Here is a 26,273-nt window from a genome sequence, read left to right on the forward strand (position 1 = left end):
CAGCCCCCGCAGGCCTCGAAGTCCAATAACGACTCAGGACGGGTGGGGGTTTCCCTTTTGGTTTGGTTGCCATGGCGACGCCCACCAGAGATCCAAGATCAGACCCTGAACCTCCACATCTCCGATCAAGATTCTCAAGCGGTTCTTCATTTTGGAAAGACGATAGCTAGTCCTGTCAGGTCGTTTAGCCCGGTTTAGATCTGGTAGACCTGGACCCGGTTCAACTGCAGTCCTTGTGTGTCCAGGCGGGGACGGGCGCTTCGAGGTGGACAGGAAGAGCGGCCATGTGCGCACCACCGGCCTCCCGCTGCAGCGAGACCGCGAGTACCTGCTGACCGTGGTGGCCGCCGACCGCCTGGGGAGCCGCAGCGTTCCCGCCGTGGTGTCGGTCGTCGCCGGAGCTCGCCCGCCACAGTTCACCAACGCCTCCTTCACCATCGCCATCCCGGAGAACACCCCCGAGGGACAGCCGTAAGTTCTCACTCAAAGTGGAACGCGCAACAGGTTCTGGTTCTCCAGAGGGTTCCTATCCGGCTTGGATCAGGACTCTGGTCTTGGCAGTTTCAGGAAGTACTTGGCTTGTTGTGCTGTGTGAGAAGGAAGAAGGAAGACCTGAGAAAGGGGGGCGTCGGTCTGCTCTTTATGCTGATTCCATCTGGCTGATACCGATAGATGGCGTTAGATACCGATAGATGGCATTAGATACCGATAGATGGCATTAGATACCGATAGATGGTGTTAGATACCGATAGATGGCGTTAGATACCGATAGATGGCGTTAGATACAATAGATGGCGTTAGATACAATAGATGGCGTTAGATACAATAGATGGCGTTAGATACAATAGATGGCGTTAGATACCGATAGATGGCGTTAGATACCGATAGATGGCGTTAGATACAATAGATGGCGTTAGATACCGATAGATGGCGTTAGATACAATAGATGGCGTTAGATACCGATAGATGGCGTTAGATACAATAGATGGCGTTAGATACCGATAGATGGCGTTAGATACAATAGATGGTGTAGATACAATAGATGGCGTTAGATACCGATAGATGGCGTTAGATACCGATAGATGGCGTTAGATACAATAGATGGCGTTAGATACCGATAGATGGCGTTAGATACCGATAGATGGCGTTAGATACCGATAGATGGCGTTAGATACAATAGATGGCGTTAGATACCGATAGATGGCGTTAGATACCGATAGATGGCGTTAGATACAGATAGATGGCGTTAGATACGATAGATGGCGTTAGACACCGATAGATGGCGTTAGATACGATAGATGGCGTTAGACACCGATAGATGGCGTTAGATACCGATAGATGGCGTTAGATACCGATAGATGGCGTTAGATACAATAGATGGCGTTAGATACCGATAGATGGCGTTAGATACAATAGATGGCGTTAGATACCGATAGATGGCGTTAGATACAATAGATGGCGTTAGATACCGATAGATGGCGTTAGATACCGATAGATGGCGTTAGATACAATAGATGGCGTTAGATACCGATAGATGGCGTTAGATACCGATAGATGGCGTTAGATACCGATAGATGGCGTTAGATACCGATAGATGGCGTTAGATACCGATAGATGGCGTTAGATACCGATAGATGGCGTTAGATACAATAGATGGCGTTAGATAGCGATAGATGGCGTTAGATAGCGATAGATGGCGTTAGATAGCGATAGATGGCGTTAGATACAGATAGATGGCGTTAGATACCGATAGATGGTGTTAGATACGATAGATGGCGTTAGATACCGATAGATGGCGTTAGATACCGATAGATGGCGTTAGATACAGATAGATGGCGTTAGATACAGATAGATGGTGTTAGATACCGATAGATGGCGTTAGATACAATAGATGGCGTTAGATACCGATAGATGGCATTAGATACAATAGATGGTGTTAGATACCGATAGATGGCGTTAGATACAATAGATGACGTTAGATACCGATAGATGGCGTTAGATACAATAGATGCCGTTAGATACCGATAGATGGCGTTAGATACAATAGATGCCGTTAGATACCGATAGATGGCGTTAGATACCGATAGATGGCGTTAGACACCGATAAATGGCGTTAGATACCGATAGATGGCGTTAGACACCGATAGATGGCGTTAGATACCGATAGATGGCGTTAGATACCGATAGATGGCATTAGATACAATAGATGGCGTTAGATACCGATAGATGGCGTTAGATACCGATAGATGGCGTTAGATACCGATAGATGGCGTTAGATACCGATAGATGGCGTTAGACACCGATAGATGGCGTTAGACACCGATAGATGGCGTTAGACACCGATAGATGGCGTTAGATACCGATAGATGGCGTTAGATACCGATAGATGCCGTTAGATACCGATAGATGCCGTTAGACACCGCTAGATAAGAGCTACGTAAGAGAAGGGCAGCACACCTTTGGTACTGTTTGGTTCTTACCAGATCATCTTGGTCCCCTCCCCCCTCCCCCCCTGTGGTCCCTCCAGCTTCCTGGTCACGCCCGCCGTCTCCTTCCAGAAGAAGCCGATCAGCTACAGCCTGCTCATCAATCCCAGCAGCCTCTTCTCCATCTCGCCCGAGGCCGGCGAGATCAGCCTGACGCGGCCCATCGACTACGAGAGCGACCAGCACCGCTACCTGCTGCTGGTCCGGGCCGGCGAGAACCAGGACAGCATGAGCAGCGCTGCAGAGGTTGGTGGTCTTTCGTATGGGGGGCCGTTTAGATCTTTGAAAGAAATCCATTCAATTCACCTCCATGCTTTTTTTAAGATGTGTAGCGAAGCCTGCTTGGGTGTTGTCATGCAGTTGGTGAGGGTGGCGTTCGAAGGTCATGTGGTTGTCACGCGTCGCGCTTGTTCCCGTGTCCATCCAAGCCATGGCGTCCGGTAGACGTAGCGAGGTTTTCCTCCATGTTGAGCACCTCGCCACGTCCTGCCTCGGGGCTGAAGTATGTTCTCCTGAACTCCAGCGGTCCGCTCTGAGCACCTTTGGCTTTCAGGACCAGCAGGACTCTCTGGACTTTAGCGGAGCAGAGAAAAGCGGAACGAGGCTGGCGCCGGTCGGCCCGCCCCCGCTCCTCAGCCTGGCGCCTGGCCCCCACGGAGCCGGCCGCGCTCTCTGAACCCCACGCCCACGGAACCATCAGTGGCGTGGAGCCGGAACCTTCCTCCTCCGCCTCCTTAGCCGCCTCCGTGTGCGCGGCTAAACGACGCCAAACCAAACACAAGAAAAAATGCGCCCGGCTGTGCTGAGTTCAAGGACACTTTGGAGAGTTGAGTTGATTTGCATTGCAGCAATTAGCGAAATGACCTCACTCACTTCTGGCGCTTGATTACAGGACCTCTTTCTAGCAGGATGCCCCCCCCCCCCCCCCCAACAGGGGCTGGCATGTAGGACAGCATCTCCTCCTGAAATACACCTCTATAAATATCATATACTTATATACTTATACGTATATATATATATATATATATGATGAATATACCAATATCTGTCTTTTAATGAGACATACGTATGAAAGCTGGATGGTAGTGATAAGTGGTAGTAGTGGTGGTAGTAGTAGTGGTGGTAGTAGTAGTGGTGGTAGTAGTAGTAGTAGTAGTGGTGGTAGTAGTAGTGGTAGTAGTAGTAGTAGTAGTAGTAGTAGTAGTGGTGGTAGTAGTAGTGGTGGTAGTAGTAGTAGTAGTGGTGGTAGTAGTGGTAGTAGTAGTGGTGGTGGTAGTAGTGGTAGTAGTAGTGGTGGTAGTAGTAGTAGTAGTAGTGGTGGTAGTAGTAGTGGTAGTAGTAGTAGTAGTAGTAGTGGTGGTAGTAGTAGTGGTGGTAGTAGTAGTGGTGGTAGTAGTAGTGGTAGTAGTAGTGGTGGTAGTAGTGGTAGTAGTGGTGGTAGTAGTAGTGGTGGTAGTAGTGGTAGTAGTGGTGGTAGTAGTAGTGGTAGTAGTGGTGGTAGTAGTAGTGGTGGTAGTAGTGGTAGTAGTAGTGGTGGTAGTAGTAGTGGTGGTAGTAGTAGTGGTGGTGGTAGTAGTGGTAGTAGTAGTGGTGGTAGTAGTAGTGGTGGTGGTAGTAGTGGTAGTAGTAGTGGTGGTAGTAGTAGTGGTAGTAGTGGTGGTAGTAGTAGTGGTAGTAGTGGTGGTAGTAGTAGTGGTAGTAGTAGTGGTGGTAGTAGTAGTGGTAGTAGTGGTGGTAGTAGTAGTGGTAGTAGTAGTAGTGGTAGTAGTGGTGGTAGTAGTGGTAAGAACATACACACATGACGTGCCAATCACAGCTTCCTTGCATGCCGTACCTAATCAAGTGGCCACTGGGCCTCCATGATGATGATGATGACGATGATGATGATGATGATGATGTAAAGTTGTGTCAGTCATTAGTTGGCCTGAAGAGGATAATGGAAGGCTGAGTGCTCCCAGGAATACTCTAGTGCTCCCAGGAATACTCTAGTGCTCCCAGGAATACTCTAGTGCTCCCAGGAATACTCTAGTGCTCCCAGGAATACTGCACACTGTGTACTTTTATACACGAGTCATTCTGGGCTGCCTTTAGCAACTATTTAGTCGCCTCTATTCTTCACCAACCTTCCTACCTACCTACCTACCTTCCCTAGCTACCTAGCTACCTAAGCGGTAGAGAATGGGTGGATGTTGTGGTGGGTGGAGTCTATGAGTGAAGTGCTGGAGGTGGTGGAGGTATGACGGTGGTTTGTGGTGTTGAAGGAGATGATCAGATGCTTTGGATTGTGTCTAGATGTGCATGTAGCATGTACTATATACTTTATCATAAACCATATAGCATAACCATAACCATAACCATAACCATAACCCTGCCACCATCAACCCTGCTGGATCCGCCCCACGCTCCCTCTTGCTCCATCCTGCATGTCCGTGGGGACACGAGCGTACCATGTGACCAGCCAGCCTTGGCGTGTCCAGTCTGCATGAACATACACACACACACACACGTATGCACACACACACACGGACACACACACACGCCACCTACGGCAGCTGGCATGGTCAGATCTTGTTTTCCTTTTCCTGCTGATATTTACCAAAGGATTTAGTGATTTACAGAATTTCATCCTACCTTGCAGGAATTAATGTCAGCGCTATTTACATGCTGTGTGGGGGGGTGTGTGCGTGCGTGTGTGTGTGTGTGTGGGGGGGGGGTGTGCGTGCGTGTGTGTGTGTGTTGCCTCGCCTCCTGTTGTGTTTGTCCTGCATGAAAGCTGAAGGCAGCCAGTCTGCCGCATCTGCCAGAAGATGATGCCCATGTGGAGAACAACAGTTCCCAGCATGCTCAGCGGGCACGGGTGTGAAAGTGGACTTAGTGGAAGAAGGCCCCGCAGGGTTGACTTCCATATCGACCAGTTGAAGCTTGCGGACCAAATCCATTGCAGCCCAGATTGGATTGATTAAAAAAATACAACTTCACACTCAAAAGTTGTACCTTGGAAACATACAAACATGTACCAATACATGTACAAGTACATGTACCAATACATGTACAAGTACATGTACCAATACATGTACAAGTACATGTACCAATATGAATTCAATATGAACAACATTCCCTTCCCTTAATGCAGTTTGGGAAAACACTCCATTGGAGGAGCATCAAAAGTATAGAAATGGCGGATGGCGCCACAATGATGCCTTCAGGGGCCGGAGGACCCGGCACTCAAACCCCAGAGGGAAGCTGAGGTCGGGTTTCTTCGACGCGGTACATCATGGGGAAATTTAAAGGGATAGTTGCCGTTTTTGACATGAAGTTGCATGACACCCCCACAAGCAGTGAAGTCCATCTAATGGTGACACCCCCCCCCCCAGGTGCGAGTCATCATCGTGGATGAGAACGACTGCGTTCCCGAGTTCCTTCAGTCCATCTACAGCAAGGATGGCGTTCCCGAGACGGTGATGACGGCAACGTCGCTGCTGCAAGGTGAGAATCCATCAGCCCCAGCAAGGGTGGGCTGCCTGCGCCTGTTTCCCTCCTGGGGGGGCCACAGCAAGGGTGGGCTGCCTGCCCCTGTTTCCCTCCTGTGGGGGCCACAGCAAGGGTGGGCTGCCTGCCCCTGTTTCCCTCCTGTGGGGGCCACAGCAAGGGTGGGCTGCCTGCGCCTGTTTCCCTCCTGGGGGGGCCACAGCAAGGGTGGGCTGCCTGCGCCTGTTTCCCTCCTGGGGGGGCAATAGGACAATCAGATGCGGCTCTTAAAACCTTTTTTCATTCACTTATTCATTCATTTTCTACTGCTTTTCCTCACGGGGGTCGCGGGGGGGGGGGTGCTGGAGCCTATCCCAGCTGTTAAAACCTTTTTTAAATGTCCAAATATTAGTTTATATATATGATATCCCCTAATATTTGAGGGGAATAGGGGTATAAAGGTGACTATAGGGCTGTTATTCCATGCCTAGAGGGCTCTAATGATGTAAAAACGTGCATTTAGAAAGTGGTAAACATGTCTTCTGTGTCTTACTTGGCCCTAGTATGTCTCCTATCTTGGATAATAGAAGTGTGAAGGTATAGGTATAGGGCTGTTATTCCATGGCTCGAGGGCTCTAATGATGTAAAAACTATGTATTTGGAAGGCAGTAAAGATGTTTTCCATGATGAAAATATTCCATTTGTAAGTCAGCAGTCCTGCTGGGTGCGGAGGTAAAAGGCTGTGATTGGAACGTTCTTTTCTATTTGCAGCAGGAAGCCGTGATGGGCAGGTAGAGGATCTTTTTCTTTAGTCGGTGACAAACAGCGTGAGCGTCCCAGCTGAGCACGCGGTGGCGTTCCACCAAGGAGGAGAACATAGCAGCGCAATTAGCGAATCAAACAAATCAACAACATGTCGCCCGTGAAGCAAAGGCAGGCGTCTGTTTGTGATCAGGGACATGAAGATTAAAGATGGAAGTACATCTGCACCTTCTTCATTCATCTTCGTGTGCGTGTCACATGCAAAGTAAGGTAAATTGGAGAATTGAGGGTTTGATGCCGGAAAGTTCTTGTTAGCGCCAAATGTGCTTGTTCATGTCCCTGGGGTGTTGCGCTTTCTGCAACGCAATCACTTCGTGACTCGGCCCGCATGGATTCCCGATCCTGCACACACCTTCGGAAACATTTATTCATCCAACGGCCCACACCGTCACACTGCAGATGCCCGCGATATCGCCCGTCCACCTGTACCTGCAGATGCCCGCGATATCGCCCGTCCACCTGTACCGACCTAAAGAGGACATACCCGTTGGGTCGCTGTTGTTCGTCGTGATAGAAAACCTGCGTATAACCTTCAAAATACACTTTTTAACACCATTAGAGCCCTCTTGACATGAAATAACACCCCTATGGTCACCTCTACGCTCCTATTAGCAAAGATAGTAGACATCATAAGAGCAAAGACATACTGTATAGCATGTAGAAATCCTGTTTACCACCTTCTAAATACATGTTTAACACTATTAGAGCTCTCCAGACATGACATAACACCCCTATAGTCACCTTTACATTCATATTAGCCAATATAGTAGACACAATAAGAGAAAATAAGACATATAAGATGTAGAAATCATGTTTACCACCTTCTAAGTACACATTTAAACATCATTAGAGCTTTCCATATATAAAATAACACCCCTATAGTCACCTTTACATTCCTATTAGTCAACATAGTAGACACAATAAGAGAAAATAAGACATATAAGATGTAGAAATCATGTTTACCACCTTCTAAGTACACATTTTAACATCATTAGAGCTCTCCATATATAAAATAACACCCCTATAGTCACCTCTACACTCCTATTAGCCAATATAGTAGACATCATAAGAGAAAAGACATACTAAATAGCATGTAGAAATCCTGTTTACCACCTTCTAAATACATGTTTAACACCATTAGAGCTCTCCAGACATGACATAACACCCCTATAGTCACCTTTACATTCCTATTAGCCAATATAGTAGACACAATAAGAGAAAATAAGACATATAAGATGTAGAAATCATGTTTACCACCTTCTAAGTACACATTTTAACATCATTAGAGCTCTCCATATATAAAATAACACCCCTATAGTAAGAGTTGTATCACCCAAAGAAGTAGATATCATCAGAGAAGACAGCTTGACGTGTTACTGTATGTACAGTACGTATCACATCCTGGCTATGATATCTTTATTTGGCGTTCCGTTCTTGAACTTCCCGTTCTTCGTTTGTCTTCCATCAGTTTCCGCCAGCGACTGCGACTCGGAGAAGAACGCGGAGCTGACCTACTACACGCTGAGTCCCGACTTCACCATCTCCCCGCACGGGACCATCTTCCCCGCCGGGCCGCTGGACTACGAGCGAGCCAACCACCTGTACGAGTTTGTGGTGATGGCGGTGGACAAGGGCCAGGTGCCCCGCACGGGAACCACCACCGTGCGAATCCGCATGGCCAACGTCAACGACGAGACGCCCCAGTTCTCCCAACACACGTGAGTGCCGCCCCGCTCCTTTTCCAGCTGGGACCACATCAGAGTAGTAGTAGTAGTAGTAGTAGTAGTAGTAGTAGTAGTACAGCTTGTACATGTACTATGCTCCTTTCCTACAAGATCATTTTCCTAGAATGACATCATACGTTTTATTTCTTCTTATGTTCGTGCTGCATAAATCACTTCAAGTCTTGCTACCATGCATAATATTAGAATATTAGAATATTAGAATATTAGAATATTAGAATATTAGAATATTAGAATATTAGAATATTCGAATATTCGAATATTAGAATATTAGAATATTAGAATATGCTAATAATTGTCCTAAAATGACTTTAATATTACAGTATTACTTCTTAATCCACTGATTAGTCACCGGTCGACACGGATCGGCGAGGTCGTCATGTGACTGACGGCGAGCGGGAGACGAAGCCGGCTGGGCTCCCGCCCCCTCCCCGCCTACAAAGCCCCCTCCGTCCCTCCTGGGGCCGCCGTGGGGGCGCCACCTTCTTTAATTGGCTGATTTTCTGGCAGCAGACTGCTGAGTTGGGGTCAATCAGCCGTGCCCCCCCCACAGCCTCATGGGACACAGACACAGGCAGAGTAGGGCCAGACATGCTAGCATGGGGGGGGGGGGGCTAACATAGTACAGGATGAAAGGATGGATCCTAAGTAGAGATGCTAAGAAGGTACTACTTCTACTTTCTACTCTATGTAGTCCAGCTTTCAGGTATTATTCATACCAACTTATATACTATATACTAAACTTATATAGTATTATTTATACTCTATGTAGTCCAGCTTTCAGGTATTATTCATACCAACTTATATACTATATACTAAACTTATATAGTACTATTTCTACTCTATGTAGCCCAGCTTTCAGGTATTATTCATACCAACTTATATACTATATACTAAACTTATATAGTACTATTTCTACTCTATGTAGTCCAGCTATATTATTTATTTCTGTAATATTTAGATTTTATTCCCATAATATTTAGATTTTATTGCTATAATATTTAGATTTTATTCCCATAATATTTAGATTTTCTTGCTATAATATTTAGAGTATTCCCGTAATATAGGGCAATATGTGGACTTTATTCTTTGACTTATTTATTCAATGACTGCTGGGTATGGAAGCCAACGTCCAACGGCCCCCCGGGGGACCGTCATGCAGGTGGACTATGACTTGAACCTTCCAATCTCAGGTGGTCAGCCCCCTGTGTGCCCCCACCTCCACTTTGCAGTGGTCCAGGCCGATCCAGGCCGTCTTTGTGCCTTGTGTCGGTCAAACATCAAACATTCCGACATAACCAAAGACACGGTGCACCAGGTGTAGCATGAGGTGTAGCATGAGGTGTAGCATGAGGTGTAGCATGAGGTGTAGCATGAGGTGTAGCATGAGGTGTAGCGTGAGGTGTAGCATGAGGTGTAGCGTGAGGTGTAGCATGAGGTGTAGCATCAGGTGTAGCGTGAGGTGTAGCGTGAGGTGTAGCATCAGGTGTAGCATGAGGTGTAGCATGAGGTGTAGCGTGAGGTGTAGCATGAGGTGTAGCATCAGGTGTAGCGTGAGGTGTAGCATGAGGTGTAGCGTGAGGTGTAGCATGAGGTGTAGCGTGAGGTGTAGCATGAGGTGTAGCATCAGGTGTAGCGTGAGGTGTAGCATGAGGTGTAGCATCAGGTGTAGCGTGAGGTGTAGCGTGAGGTGTAGCGTGAGGTGTAGCATGAGGTGTAGCATGAGGTGTAGCATCAGGTGTAGCATCAGGTGTAGCATCAGGTGTAGCATCAGGTGTAGCATCAGGTGTAGCATCAGGTGTAGCATGAGGTGTAGCATTAGGTGTAGCATCAGGTGTAGCGTGAGGTGTAGCATGAGGTGTAGCATGAGGTGTAGCGTGAGGTGTAGCGTGAGGTGTAGCGTGAGGTGTAGCATGAGGTGTAGCACCAGGTGTAGCGTGAGGTGTAGCGTGAGGTGTAGCATGAGGTGTAGCATGAGGTGTAGCATCAGGTGTAGCATGAGGTGTAGCATCAGGAGCCCCCGCCTGCCTTCGGGGGTAATGGCTGTTATTCCATCCTTGGTGATGGCAGGTTATGAAATCCAGCACTTTGGCTGCCTTCTCACCTGCTGTTGAGTGACAGGACGCCACTTTCCTCCTCCGTGGGCGGTCACCTGGCCATCAGCCATCATGGCTGCTTTGCTGTTGCCATGGAAACCCCGCCGCTTCTCCTCCTCCTCGTTCCTCTTGATTCCGTGCATGCTGAAGAATGGCTTGATGCCGGCTTTGGTGTGGGGGGGTGATGCTCTTCTTGTTTTTGGACGGTCCAAGCGGGGGGGGGCACCCGCCCTCATTATTAGCATTAGCAACTACAACCTCATTGGTACTTTTATACAAAAAGTAGGATTCACTATTCATTTCACATGGCATATTATTCTGCTTATGGCATAGAAAACATATTTACCGCCTGCTTTTTAACATGATTAGAGCTCTCTAGACATGTCATAGCACCCCTATAGTCGCCTTTACACACCTGTTAGTCAATATACTAGATGTAGTTAGAGGAAAATAACACCTATAAGACATAAAAACATATTTACCACTTTATAAATATGTTTTTTTTTTACATTAGAGCCCTCTAGACATGACATAGCACCCCTATAGTCACCTTTACACACCTGTTAGTCAATATACTAGATATAGTTAGAGGAAAATAACACCTATAAGACATAAAAAACATATTTACCACCTTATAAATGTTTTTTTTTTACATTAGAGCCCTCTAGACATGACATAGCACCCCTATAGTCACCTTTACACACCTGTTAGTCAATATACTAGATATAGTTAGAGGAAAATAACACCTATAAGACATAAAAACATATTTACCACCTTGTAAATATGCTTTTTAAACATGATTAGAGCTCTCTAGACATGAAATAGCACCCCTATAGTCACCTTTACACTCCTGTTAGTCAATACACTAGATATAGTTAGAGGAAAATAACACCTATAAGACATTAGAAACATATCTACCATTTTGTAAATATGCTTTTTAACATTAGAGCTCTATAGACATGAAATAGCACCCCTATAGTCACCTTTACGGTCCTGTTAGTCAATATACTAGACCCAATGGATAATTAGAAGATGTAGAAGATTCCTCCTGCTAGCATACTCAGCCTCGCGTTTCATAGCTAATTATGTATTGTCTTACTGATTACGTATACAAAATCCCGGATGGGGGGTCGTATAGGGGGGTCGGATAGGGTCCAACGTACACGAGCACACGTATAAACGCCATCCCGTCAATGTGGTCACGAACCTGCGGGGTGGGGTTCCATTCCCAGTCCTTGAAGGCCACGCGTTTCTCAGCAGAAGCGACGCCACAATGACACACTTTGAAGGCAACACGGGGGGGGGGGGGGGTCTCACTCCACACCAGCAGCTTGTTGGTGATTAATGAATCACTGTGGGGGGGGGGCGGCCGGCCTAGATGAATAGTAGTGCAATCAGTGACCCCCACCTCCGCCGAATCAACTTCAACACGCTAGCACGCTAACCTCCTCGCTTTCCTGCATTTGTAAAAAGCAAATCAACTCAATAATTAAATTGGCTAATTAATTTTGGCAGGATGACTCAGGCCTGGGGGAGGCGGACCCCCCCCCCCCCCCATATAAAAACAGTCACGTGAAAAGAAGGTTAAAAAGTAATTAGCGTGTGCTGGCGTATGAAGTGCTTTTCATTTGATTGCAACATCGATCAGGACAAATGAAAGACGTGCCTCCGCCTGAAATGCCATGGGGGGGCGGGGGGGCGCGACACCCCCCCACCCCCATGTGCCCCATCTGCATGTTTGCCTTTGTGGTCCCCAACACACGCCCAGGCCCGGACGGCTCCAGGACGCCCCTTCATCTCCACTAATCAAACCGTGACGCCTCCTAATTGGCGCTCTTTGCGTCCTCGGAAGAATGGCGGCACGTCGCCGGCAAAGCGACAGGCAGATCAACGCGCCCGTCAACGCCTGTCTGACGCTCACAAACGGAATTCCAGGCGTCCGTGACAACCTTGTCAAGAGCATCCCTGGGGAAAACGCTGGGAAGTGTCAGACGTTGGCGCATGCAAGTCCCGCCATGATGGAGGAACCTCCACAAGCAGAAACGCCACGTGGGCACGGGGTCACGGGGTCACGGGGTCACGCCCACTCATGACGTGTACTACATCGGAACGTTTCCACTTCCTCCCAGCGTTTCAAGCCGCTTCTAGGAATGCATCAGAATCAGCACCTCAGTTCCAGCATCTGGTCCCAACGGATTCTAACGTGTCCTCCATTCTTTCAGATATCGGACGTTCGTCTCCGAGGACGCCGGTCCAAACACGCTGGTGGCCACCGTGCTGGCAAAGGATCCGGACGGAGACGGGATCACCTACAGGATCACGTCAGGAAACGAGGAGGGCAACTTTGTCATCGATAGTCAGAAAGGTAAGGAAAACCTGCTTCCTTTGACTTTTAGCCAGCGATGGGCCCACTGCAGGCCCGCCTTTATTTGGCAACTCTTCATTCACCAGGTATGGAATTGGATATGGAATTGGATATGGAATTGGATATGGAATTGGATATGGAATTGGATATGAAATTGGATATGGAATTGGATATGGAATTGAATATGGAATTGGATATGGAATTGAATAAGGAATTGGATATGGAATTGGATATGGAATTGAATAAGGAATTGGATATGGAATTGGATATGGAATTGAATAAGGAATTGGATATGGAATTGAATAAGGAATTGGATATGGAATTGAATAAGGAATTGGATATGGAATTGGATATGGAATTGAATAAGGAATTGGATATGGAATTCGATAAGGAATTGGATATGAAATTGGATATGGAATTGGATATGGAATTGGATATGGAATTGAATAAGGAATTGGATATGGAATTGAATAAGGAATTGGATATGGAATTGGATATGGAATTGAATAAGGAATTGGATATGGAATTGAATAAGGAATTGGATATGGAATTGGATATGGAATTGAATAAGGAATTGGATATGGAATTGGATAAGGAATTGGATATGGAATTGGATAAGGAATTGGATAAGGAATTGGATATGGAATTGGATAAGGAATTGGATATGGAATTGGATATGGAATTGGATATGGAATTGGATAAGGAATTGGATATGGAATTGGATAAGGAATTGGATAAGGAATTGGATATGGAATTGGATAAGGAATTGGATATGGAATTGGATAAGGAATTGGATAAGGAATTGGATATGGAATTGGATATTACACATTACACACCTGCGTTTGGCCTCCACTATCGACAACACGGATCAAAGTTCTCCCGATCCTTCTGGTTTTTTTGTGAGACCCTCCTGGAAAAAGTTTGGACACCCTTATTGCGCCTCACGGAGCACAGATTGGGAATGTCCTAATCCTGGCTAGACGATGCAGCTAGCTTCCTAACACAAGAGGCTGTCGCTGTTCCGTCATGTTTATTGGGGGAAGGGGCGGGGCAGTGTGTGGGTGTAGGTGGGCGTGTCCCCAGGCGGACCCACGTGTCTGATGGGGGTGAGCCAAGGTGAGACGGCGCTGGTATGACGTTCCCTCGGTGAGCTGGCTACTTCCTCTTGAAAGGGATTTGATCATCTCCGTGATGCAGGACCACACGTCCAACTCGCCATCGCTCTCCATCCCATCCTTTCCCGCCGCCGCTGATGCTGGAGATCCACACTTCCTCTTTCTCTCTCTCTCTCTCTCTCGCCCACGCACACGCGTGCCGTGATTCAGGGCATCGTTTGGGTGAGCCGGCGGCGTTCCCGCTGGCCGCGCTCCCGTCTTAATTTGCCAGTAACTCAGCCCAAAAATCCAGTGTGTTTGTGGCAGATTTAAGGCGGCCATTACGGCGGGGAGCGGCCATTATGGCGGGGAGCGGCCGGGTCAATATGATGATCAGGCCGCGCTATTAGAAGCCATAAATAAGGAAGCACCTGCAGGGTCTGCTCCGTGCTCCGTGCGCTCCTGACCCGCGTCTGATCCCGGCCTTATGCAACGCCCCCGCATGGCGGACCCTGCTTCTCATGGCTGCTGCCCCGCAGGCACCTACTGTATATTCATGTATATATACTGTATATTCATGTATATATACTGTATATTCATGTATATATACTGTATATTCATGTATATATACTGTATATTCATGTATATATACTGTATATATTCATGTATATATTCATGTATATATACTGTATATATTCATGTATATATACTGTATATTCATGTATATATACTGTATATATTCATGTATATATACTGTATATTCATGTATATATACTGTATATTCATGTATATATACTGTATATATTCATGTATATATACTGTATATATTCATGTTAGGGCGGGGCCGCCATGCTAGCATAGAGCCAATAAATACATTGAATAGACACGCGTGTTCCACTGTCATGTAAGGATCCATGGGAACATGCTAATGGCATGTTGGCGTATGACATCATAGAACATATTTCATAGCCATATTTCATAGCCGTTTGGAATAAATGGATGTGAAAGCATGCTGGATGCTAACGTTGCTGATGCTACACACACACAAGTGGAAAAAGAAGCAAAGCGGTCTTGTCTTCTCATCTGTACCTAATCTTCTGACCACACATCAGCCAATCAGGCTGGGTGGAGCAGCCCCCCCCGCTCCATAAAACACTGTCCTTGCCGGGGGGGGGGGGGGGGGGCCTTGTTGTCGTCCTAAAAGGAAGACAAGCATCCTCCGTTAGCGTCCCGCCACTAAGGCATGCCCATATTAGCTAACAGGCCTCGTTGTGGCTCCTCTTGCCTCATAATGGTCTGGATAATGAGGTACTTTTGGGTGCTGGAATGAAGGTGTCCAGGTGGGGGGGGCTGGGGGGGGCACGCAGCTGCTGAAACTCTCCTTTTAATTGAGAATCAGCAGCCGTGGTTGGAATACTGAAGAGGAAGAAGACGGGGGTGGGGGGTGGCGGAGGGTGGGGGGGCGGGGTCAGAGGTGAATGGAAATAGACGGCGTGCACATTTCTTGAGTGCACGGGCCAGCCAGAGGCCACGCCCCCAACCATATCCACGCTTAATAGACTTCCACTTCCTGGCGCCGTCTCCCATGTCGGAATGCCGGTCGCGGTCCTGATGGGTATTGATGGATGGTTGACGGATGGCGTCTTGTCTGGACGACGGCGTACGATGATGACTGGAGGGTCTTTTCATTAGGTACACCAACTTACAGATGGGGGTCTCGTCTCATCCACGGGATCTCATGACTCGTCAGGTTTTTTCTCGCCATGACGGAACATGAGCAGGTGCGCCCCCCCGCCCCCCAACCCGGCAGGAAGCACGGCAGAGGAAGTGATGAGCTAACGGAAGCACAAGCCGTCGCCGGGATGAGGAGAGGAAGACGTTGCTAACCTGAAACGTGAACCTATAAATATTCCTCATACGTCTCGTTTTGCTGCTCTCTGATGAGAAGATCTCAGGTCTGGAATGAAAACCAGTTTCAAAGCCTCCATGTTGGATGTCATTTATGGAACACGTTTGCTCTTTTTCCTCTTCTCGTTTTTTAAAGACAACATGAATCACAGTGACTGTAGCTAGCGTAGCTGCCGCTAACTTGGAATCCAAGAATACATGAATGGAAACCAAATCCCCCCAAGGAGGATTTCAAAACCTTTTCAACAACTGGGCTCCGCTTGAATCCTCCTCCTCACGGGACCGGCTCCTTTGGAGCGCCGCTTCCCGCCATGAAAAACATCTGCCAGGATCAAACCCGTCCTGGCCCGTTTACTCTTTCTGATTGATTGGCAGACAATTAGCTATCGTCCTCGCCGCTTCGCCCTCGTTAGCTTGCTTCCGGCTGCTGCTGATGCTCGTCATGATGCCTTGCAGTACCGCTCTGCACCAGTAGAGGCAGTACTGGGTCTTATGTAATACTGCTCTACACCAGTAGAGGCAGTACCTGGTCTTTCCTATGTAATACCACTATACACCACTAGAGGCTCTGGTTAGTCGCTAGCCGGCTAGTCGCTAGCCGGCTACTAGTCGCTAGCCGGCTACTAGTCGCTAGCCGGCTACTAGTCGCTAGCCGGCTAGCGACTAGCCGGCTACTAGTCGCTAGCCGGCTACTAGTCGCTAGCCGGCTACTAGTCGCTAGCCGGCTACTAGTCGCTAGCCGGCTAGCGACTAGCCGGCTACTAGTCGCTAGCCGGCTACTAGTCGCTAGCCGGCTAGCGACTAGCCGGCTACTAGTCGCTAGCCGGCTACTAGTCGCTAGCCGGCTACTAGTCGCTAGCCGGCTAGCGACTAGCCGGCTACTAGTCGCTAGCCGGCTACTAGTCGCTAGCCGGCTACTAGTCGCTAGCCGCTAGCCGGCTACTAGTCGCTAGCGACTAGCCGGCTACTAGTCGCTAGCCGGCTACTAGTCGCTAGCCGGCTACTAGTCGCTAGCTAGTCGCTAGCATCACTAAGGCAGCAATGCTGACATGGCGGTCATGGAGGTTCGGGAGGTTTTCCATGGGTGTTTCCCATCACGTATTGGCCCCTTTTGACCAGTTTTTATATGTTTCGAAGGAAAGCCAAGGACGTGTGTTCATGTCTACATACGCATGGTGGATGATGTAAACACGCCTTGAAGCGGGGGTACACGTGGGGGACGACACGGCATGTTGGAGACCAACATCTGCATAGTGGAAAAGTCATGCTTCACTACTCAGCAAAATAATGATTTAAAAACACAAAAACCCTCCTTGCTCCACTTAATTGTATTTTGTAGCAGCTGTTGGGGGGGGGGGGGTACGGGCGTGTGTGTGTATGTGTGTGTGTGTGTGTGTGTGTGTGTTTGTGTGTGTGTGTGTGTGTGTGTGCGTGCATTCATGCATCGATGTGAGGCAATGTGTGTCTTCCTTGAGGCGAAGCGTCCTCCCCTTACACCTCTGTGGTTGCAAATTGGAGTCTCTACCACCTTCCCTCCTTGTTTGTCTTACACCCCCCCCCCCCACCGACCCCCCCACCCCCCACACACACGCAACCTGTAAACACACACAGCAGAGCCAAGGAAGCAGCTATTGTGACAAACACCTCAAGGCTCACTCCCCCTCCATGGCAATCCTCCATCACTTGTGCAACGTATGCACGCACACACTCACACAACACAACACAACACACACACACACACACACACAACACACACACACACAGATGACATGTGACATGAGTGCAATTGCGATGAAGAAAGTCGGCGTGAAAGAAAGAAAGAGCATCCTAATCATACATCTTGTGGCTGTAATCTTTCTCCTCACCCCCCCCCCCCCCCATCTGCTAAGCAGAGATAGACGGCTGAATATTACACACGTGCACACACGCACGTGCACGCTCGCATTCATATCTGCACCACGTATGATTTCAATTCCCCGCTCTGGTCTGAAAACAGCAAGCAAATGAACACATGACAGCGATATCACCTGGCCGGCCCGTGAAGATAAGGACCATGTAATAAGCACTGTTCACACTTCAAGCCCACACGCACACACACACACACACACACACACACACATGCACACGCACACACACGGAGCGTAAACAGAGCAGCAGCCGGGACTGAGATGAATACAAAGAGAGAGTCATTGAAAGCCGAGTGGGATGCAGATGAGACGCCCACACCAGACACATCACAGCACAGACGGGAGAAATGAAGGCCGGCCGCTAAGAATTCCAATCAGGCCGACTCGTCATGGACGCTGGCACTTTTTCGTTTTTTTAAGGACAAAGACTTTCATCGAGTTGTGAGACAAACCCATTTCCTTCACGCGCATTCCTAGGCAGCAGGTGGCGCCGTTTCTCACACGAACGTCACGCACGTGAAGGAACGCCAAGGGAATGGCGCTGACCGTCATGGCGCCCCCTATGGCTCGCTTTGGAAATGCATTCATGTAGTACACCGATCCCTCCTTTATCACTGTTTATTGCATCCGCACCCGACCATCACGTCCTGTGTCAAGCCACCATCTTTTCCACATCATTAGAGCTCTCCATACATGAAATAGCACCCCTATAGTCACCTTGACCCTCCTTTTACGTAATATAGTAGACCTCATAAGAGAATATGAGACATAGACAACCTGTTTACCACCTTTGAAATACATATTTTCACATCATTAGAGCTCTCCATACATGAAATAGCACCCCTATAGTCACCTTGACCCTCCTTTTACGTAATATAGTAGACCTCATAAGAGAATATGAGACATAGACAACCTGTTTACACCGTCGAAATACACGTTTTCACATCATTAGAGCTCTCCATACATGAAATAGCACCCCTATAGTCACCTTGGCCCTCCTTTTACTTCATATAGTAGACCTCATAAGAGAATATGAGACATAGACGACCTGTTTACCACCTTCGAAATACACGTTTTCACATCATTAGAGCTCTCCATACATGGAATAGCACCCCTATAGTCACCTTGACCCTCCTTTTACCTAATAAGAGAATAGCCATAAGAGAAAATAATATGTATTAGGCATGTAAACCTGTTTACCACCTTCTAAATACACTGGTTAACATGATTAGAGGCCTCTAGACATGAAATAGCACCCCTATAGTCACCTTGACCCTCCTTTTACCTAATAAGAGAATAGCCGTAAGAGAAAATAAGATGTATTAGGCATGTAAACCTGTTTACCACCTTCTAAATACACTGGTTAACACGATTAGAGGACATGAAATAGCACCCCTATAGTCACCTTTACACTCCTATTACCCAATATAGTAAACATCATAAGAGAAAATAAGACATATTAGGCATATAAAACCTGTTTACCACCCTGTAAATACACGGTTTAACATGATTAGAGGCCTCTAGACATGAAATAGCACCCCTATAGTCACCTTTACACTCCTATTACCCAATATAGTACACATCATAAGAGAAAATAAGACGTATTAGGCATATAAAACCCGTTTACCACCCTGTAAATACACTGGTTAACAAGATTAGAGGCCTCTAGACATGAAATAGCACCCCTATAGTCACCTTTACACTCCTATTACCCAATATAGTAAACATCATAAGAGAAAATAAGACATATTAGGCATATAAAACCTGTTTACCACCCTGTAAATACACGGTTTAACATGATTAGAGGCCTCTAGACATGAAATAGCACCCCTATAGTCACCTTTACACTCCTATTACCCAATATAGTACACATCATAAGAGAAAATAAGACGTATTAGGCATATAAAACCCGTTTACCACCCTGTAAATACACTGGTTAACAAGATTAGAGGCCTCTAGACATGAAATAGCACCCCTATAGTCACTCCTCTTACCCAATATAGTAGACAATGTTCTGCCAAACAGAGGAGTTGCACCCCAACCCTTGAGCAATAGAGCCAAGAAGACAGTGTTGTACTCGCCTCTCTATCCTGGTGGAACACACGGGTGTCCAGAGGGTGGTGCGGGGGCCATCATCCAACATGGCCGATTGTGAAATAAAAGTAGAAGGCCCATGACGTGCTCCGTATGTTTGATGGCAGGTCTGATCCGCCTGCGCTCCAGCCCGCCGCCTCGCCTGCAGGGCGTGGAGTACGTCCTCAACGTGACGGCCACGGACGACAACGCCTCGGGCGGCCCGCAGGCCCTGTCGTCCGGCGCCCAGGTCATCGTGGGGGTGGACGACGTGAATAACAACAAGCCCGTCTTTGAGAAGGTGAGTCCGAGCGCCGGCTCATCGCCGTCACGACCGCCGCCACGCCGCCCCCTTGTGTCCCACGTCAGTCCCCTCACCCTGGGCTGGCTTCGGGGGCGCCAGAGGGGGTATCGTCATGATGTCACGGAAAGCCTCTTCCCCCAGGATGACTGGTTAGATCCCAGTCCAGCTGCTGGTGTCCGTCCAGGAGGACATATTGGACTACTAAACAATCCGTGTCGGCGGTGTAGAGCTCCAGGCTGCTGCAGAAGTTGGCGGGGGATGGCGTCCAGTTTTTGGGAGCTTCCTGAACGCCACCTGTCCCGGGGACGCAGGAATTCCTGATTAATGCCGGGAGATTACTTGCGCTGCCGCCCCAATGGAGCTGTTAAGTAGCACCGGCGTGCTTGAAATGGCGTCAGGTGGCGGCGTGCTTGAAATGGCGTCAGGTGGCGGCGTGCTTGAAATGGCGTCAGGTGGCGGCGTGCTTGAAATGGCGTCAGGCGGCGGCGTGCTGCTGTGAGGAGAAAGCAAAGTAAAAGCATTGATCACGCCGCCTGCCAGCACCTTCATGTCGCCACAAACGCAGCCGAGGCGGCGGCACAAAGCTGCTTTTTCACACTTTTGTCCACCAGGAGGGGCCTCGGGCACCTCTACCGCCCCACCGCAGCCCCCGCCGATTGCCCCCCCCGCCCACCGCCACATGCATGCATTTTGCCCTGTGAAAGATTTTGTCTGTGAACTCTCCTTTTCCATGAATAAAACATGGCCGCTCATGGACTATTTTTACAACATATTCTCATCTTCACCCCCCCCCCCCCCCAACCCACCCCCCATCCAGTGTCAGCAGTACCGAGAGAAGACGTCGGTCCTGGAGAACCAGCCGGCCGGGTCCTTTGTGCTGCAGGTTCATGCCGTGGATGCTGATGAGGGCTCCAACGGGAAGGTCACGTACGGCTTCATGCACAAAGACTCCACTGTGCCCGCCTTCAGCATCCACCCCGACACAGGTGCCCCAACACACGTGCACTGCGCTAAACCTTGTACAGGGAGTCTGGGTCCCCAGGACCCCGCCTGGGCGACTTGTTGATGATGGATGGATGGAGCGTACAGACTCAGAAGTGGGCTCATTGGACGTTCGGGTAGACTTTGGGTTCATCATGCGGGTCCATCAGAGTCCAGGCCCCACGGCTTTGGGGTTGGGCTCCTGGTCTCACCGTCATACGACTAAAGGTTTAGGAAATACCAAAGTCTGAATCATTTTCCAAAGATGACAGACTGGAGGGTGGTCTCGTCCACACATGGGTGGGTGGTCCTCTGTGTCCCCCCCCCCACTACCCTCCATCGTATCTTAGCGACTGCTGTTACGTTATGCCGCCCACTTGGCTGGGCCCGTCCACAAATGTACGGGTAGACCTCGGTTTCGTCTTCCAGGTCCTACGGCTTTTGGGGTGGGCTCCGCTTGACTGACATACGAGGAGACGTAGCGAGAATACTTTTCTGTAGATAAAAGGTGGACATGCTGGCAAAGGCCAAACTGCCGCCATGTTGCTTCTTTACGCCAAACGTTAGCTTCCACCGCCAGGCATTCCATGTCGGATGGAGAAAAGTTTTCTAGCTGGACAAACAAATCGATGTTTCCATCAGAGATCCGTCCTGGGGCGTCTTCACCGGCAGCCCAGATTGATTTTAGCAACTAGCATCTCCGCCGTTTGTGGAGAAGGTCAGAGGTCGCCATCACGCCAACTTGTGGCAAACGGCATCCGCATCTTCGTGCTCCGAAGTCAAACGACCGCCCGCAGGACGCGTTCAAGCTGCTCTCCCGTGTCGTCCGTAGGAACCATCGTCACCGCCAGGAAGTTCGACCGCGAGCGTCAGCGGGAGTACGCCGTGACGGTGACGGCCACCGACCGAGCCGCCGACCCGCTGATCGGCATCTGCCAGCTCAACATCCTCATCCTGGACCAGAACGACAACAGTCCCAAGTTTGAGAACCTCCGCTACGAGTGTAAGCCGCCCGCCCCCCAAGACTGCAGATAGCGTGACCCAACCGCCCGTCCTCTCCTCTGCAGACTTCCTTCGTGAGGACACCATGATCGGAACCAGCTTCCTGCGAGTGGCCGCCCACGACGACGACTTCGGCACCAACGCCGCCGTCACGTATTCCATGTCTGCCGAGCAGCCCCAATACCTGCGGGTCAACCCCCTGACTGGCTGGGTCTACGTCAACCAGCCCATCTCTCAGGTACGCCCGCCCGCCGCAGCTTTCGCAACTTTAGCTAACCTCCGCGATACCACGCCCGCCGCAACTTTAGCTAACCTCGCCGATACCACGCCCGCTCTTGACCTCAGGCACCGTGCCTTTGGTCTACCACCTTCGTCATATCTATCATACTATCATACTATCGGGGATATCATGGTATTACTACTAGCACATGACTACTACTAGGGAATATCATGGTATTACTACTAGCACATGGCTACTACTAGGGAATATCATGGTATTACTACTAGCACATGACTACTACTAGGGAATATCATGGTATTACTACTAGCACATGGTTACTACTAGGGAATATCATGGTATTACTACTAGCACATGGTTACTACTAGGGAATATCATGGTATTACTACTAGCACATGGTTACTACTAGGGAATATCATGGTATTACTACTAGCACATGGTTACTACTAGGGAATATCATGGTATTACTACTAGCACATGGTTACTACTAGGGAATATCATGGTATTACTACTAGCACATGGTTACTACTAGGGAATATCATGGTATTACTACTAGCACATGGCTACTACTAGGGAATATCATGGTATTACTACTAGCACATGACTACTACTAGGGAATATCATGGTATTACTACTAGCACATGACTACTACTAGGGAATATCATGGTATTACTACTAGCACATGACTACTACTAGGGAATATCATGGTATTACTACTAGCACATGACTACTACTAGGGAATATCATGGTATTACTACTAGCACATGGCTACTACTAGGGAATATCATGGTATTACTACTAGCACATGGTTACTACTTGGGAATATCTTGGTATTACTACTAGCACATGGCTACTACTAGGGAATATCATGGTATTACTACTAGGGAATATCATGGTATTACTACTAGGGAATATCATGGTATTACTACTAGGGAATATCATGGTATTACTACTAGGGAATATCATGGTATTACTACTAGCACATGGTTACTACTAGGGAATATCATGGTATTACTACTAGCACATGGTTACTACTAGGGAATATCATGGTATTACTACTAGCACATGGTTACTACTAGGGAATATCATGGTATTACTACTAGCACATGACTACTACTAGGGAATATCATGGTATTACTACTAGCACATGACTACTACTAGGGAATATCATGGTATTACTACTAGCACATGACTACTACTAGGGAATATCATGTATTACTACTAGCACATGGCTACTACTAGGGAATATCATGGTATTACTACTAGCACATGGCTACTACTAGGGAATATCATGGTATTACTACTAGCACATGACTACTACTAGGGAATATCATGGTATTACTACTAGCACATGGCTACTACTAGGGAATATCATGGTATTACTACTAGCACATGGTTACTACTAGGGAATATCTTGGTATTACTACTAGCACATGGCTACTACTAGGGAATATCATGGTATTACTACTAGCACATGACTACTACTAGGGAATATCATGGTATTACTACTAGCACATGGCTACTACTAGGGAATATCATGGTATTACTACTAGCACATGGCTACTACTAGGGAATATCATGGTATTACTACTAGCACATGACTACTATTAGGGAATATCATGGTATTACTACTAGCACATGACTACTACTGGGGAATATCATGGTATTACTACTAGCACATGGTTACTACTAGGGAATATCATGGTATTACTACTAGCACATGACTACTACTGGGGAATATCATGGTATTACTACTAGCACATGACTACTACTGGGGAATATCATGGTATTACTACTAGCACATGACTACTACTAGGGAATATCATGGTATTACTACTAGCACATGGTTACTACTAGGGAATATCATGGTATTACTACTAGCACATGACTACTATTAGGGAATATCATGGTATTACTACTAGCACATGACTACTACTAGGGAATATCATGGTATTACTACTACTGTACATCCTTCCTCTTGAGCTCAGGGGCCAAAGGAAAAAAGGAGCGCTTGGTTTATTTCCCTGCACGGTACGGGTCATGCTAGCTGTTGTTTCAGCAGTATACGGTACGTGTACGTCAGCATCATGTATGTCATACATGTACGTGTACGTCAGCATCATGTATGTATGTTATACATGTACGGAACATGAATGTATCATGTGAGGATGCCAGCGTCATCTAGCCTAAACTATGGAGGAACTGCTCGAGGCAGAAAGTCATACCCTATCACCCCCCCCCTTTCCTTTCCACCTCCTCATGCACTCCAAAATGATTATTGAGCTTAAGAAATACTTGGCATATATATATATATATATATATATATATATATATATATATGTATATATATAATAAATACTTGTCATATATATCACAGCCTTTCACACGTACAGCAGCCTGGATCCAATTATTGCCTGCTTCCAATTAAAGGGATTGCTTGCTGCTGGCTCATGATTACTTTTTTTCCAAGCTAAAAATACAAGAACTCCACCGCCGCCACCAGCGGGGAGCGTGCAGCATGGCGGCGTTGGCGGCATGGCGGCGTTGGCACCGCTCCTAATCATCATACGTGCTGGAGCCCATCACAGGAAGAAATCTAAAAAGTATTCTAAAATGCTTACAAAATTACAAAAATGCTCCAATGAGGTGAAATTACTTGTGCTGTGCGGGTGAGCAAATCAAGCGCTCCTTTTGTTTCCTCCCTGAGCTAGCTTGTAAACAAACATTGACTTTTCACATGCTAGCGGCGAATGCGCCATTGGGGGGGGGACACACGTGGTGTCACAGTGGCTGCTCGGGTCATGTGCCCGAGTACAGCACACCCTGCTGGGTCCCGCCAAGGTGCCCCCCCCCTTCATGCAAGACTTGTGACAACGCTCAGAAAAATATTCCTGGGGGAGATAAAAAAGTGTTCTTTGTGTGCTGTCATCACGACTCGCGTCCACCGAGACTGTTTGGTTGAGTTTGACCTTCAGCAGGCAGACGCCAGCCTCGCCGTCTGAAGTCTGCTCCCAAATGATGGCGCTAATGAACATTTAATGGAGCGGAATGTCCCGCATGCTAAAACAACAAGCGCTCGTCTTAATTGGGCCAAAAGCCTTGGAACGCAAGCTAGCTGTTGTTGCCGTGGGTGAGGACGTTGCGTCACCCCCTTGCTGGGTTCCGTGCGGCGTCTGGTGCGCTCGGGTCGGACTTGTTACTGACTCGGCTCCTTGCCGTCTTTCTTTGGCCTCAGAGGACCTACATCACGCGGGACATCGTGGCCACGGACGGAGGGAACCGCAGCAGCTCCGTGGAGTTGGCCGTCACCATCACCAACGTGAAGAACCAGCCCCCCCAGTGGGAGAAGGACAGCTACAGCGTGGTCATCCCTGAGAACACCATCAGAGACACGCCCGTCGTGGTACGTCCCGCACGCTCACCCAAACCTGCCCCCGCCTCCCGTTTCTTCTTGGTCGTCCTGGACCAAGCGCCCCCCCTGGAAGCATTTCCTGGGACCATTCTCAGGTTTGACTGAAGCTGTGACCCGTTTCTGACAATACCGGGATTCATCCCAAACCTTTCAGCCCCAAATCCCGGACTGCTAAGCCGCTAAGTGACAGATGCTCGTGGCCCCGCCTCCACCCACCCAGACAAAGATAGTGTATGACTGACAAAAGGGCTCACTCCGTTCATGCCGTTGTTCTATGGAGGACAGCTTGAGCAACGACTGTTGGAGGAACTTGCATGGCAACATCTTCATGGTCGTATTTTGGCTTTTGGAGTGGGGGGGCCATGTTTTCATGTG

At 48.1% G+C, this 26,273-nt stretch overlaps 1 protein-coding gene across 4 annotated transcripts in view; it reads left to right on the forward strand.

Moving 5' to 3' along the window:
* Nucleotides 1-26,273, forward strand: part of si:ch211-186j3.6 (neural-cadherin) — a 182,404-nt gene that overhangs the window by 58,540 nt on the left and 97,591 nt on the right. For 3 of the 4 annotated variants that reach the window (XM_058076750.1, XM_058076747.1, XM_058076748.1), the window contains exons 3-12: nucleotides 246-471; nucleotides 2,528-2,732; nucleotides 5,861-5,972; nucleotides 8,245-8,494; nucleotides 12,837-12,979; nucleotides 20,090-20,262; nucleotides 21,083-21,251; nucleotides 22,079-22,249; nucleotides 22,314-22,486; nucleotides 25,722-25,889. In XM_058076750.1, the coding sequence (XP_057932733.1) occupies nucleotides 246-471; nucleotides 2,528-2,732; nucleotides 5,861-5,972; nucleotides 8,245-8,494; nucleotides 12,837-12,979; nucleotides 20,090-20,262; nucleotides 21,083-21,251; nucleotides 22,079-22,249; nucleotides 22,314-22,486; nucleotides 25,722-25,889 (1,790 nt within the window). The remainder of the gene's footprint in view (nucleotides 1-245; nucleotides 472-2,527; nucleotides 2,733-5,860; nucleotides 5,973-8,244; nucleotides 8,495-12,836; nucleotides 12,980-20,089; nucleotides 20,263-21,082; nucleotides 21,252-22,078; nucleotides 22,250-22,313; nucleotides 22,487-25,721; nucleotides 25,890-26,273) is intronic. The other variant, XM_058076749.1, reaches the window with a different exon arrangement.

This window comes from Doryrhamphus excisus, chromosome 7 (assembly GCF_030265055.1).
Source record: "Doryrhamphus excisus isolate RoL2022-K1 chromosome 7, RoL_Dexc_1.0, whole genome shotgun sequence".
NCBI classification, from domain to species: Eukaryota; Metazoa; Chordata; class Actinopteri; order Syngnathiformes; family Syngnathidae; genus Doryrhamphus; species Doryrhamphus excisus.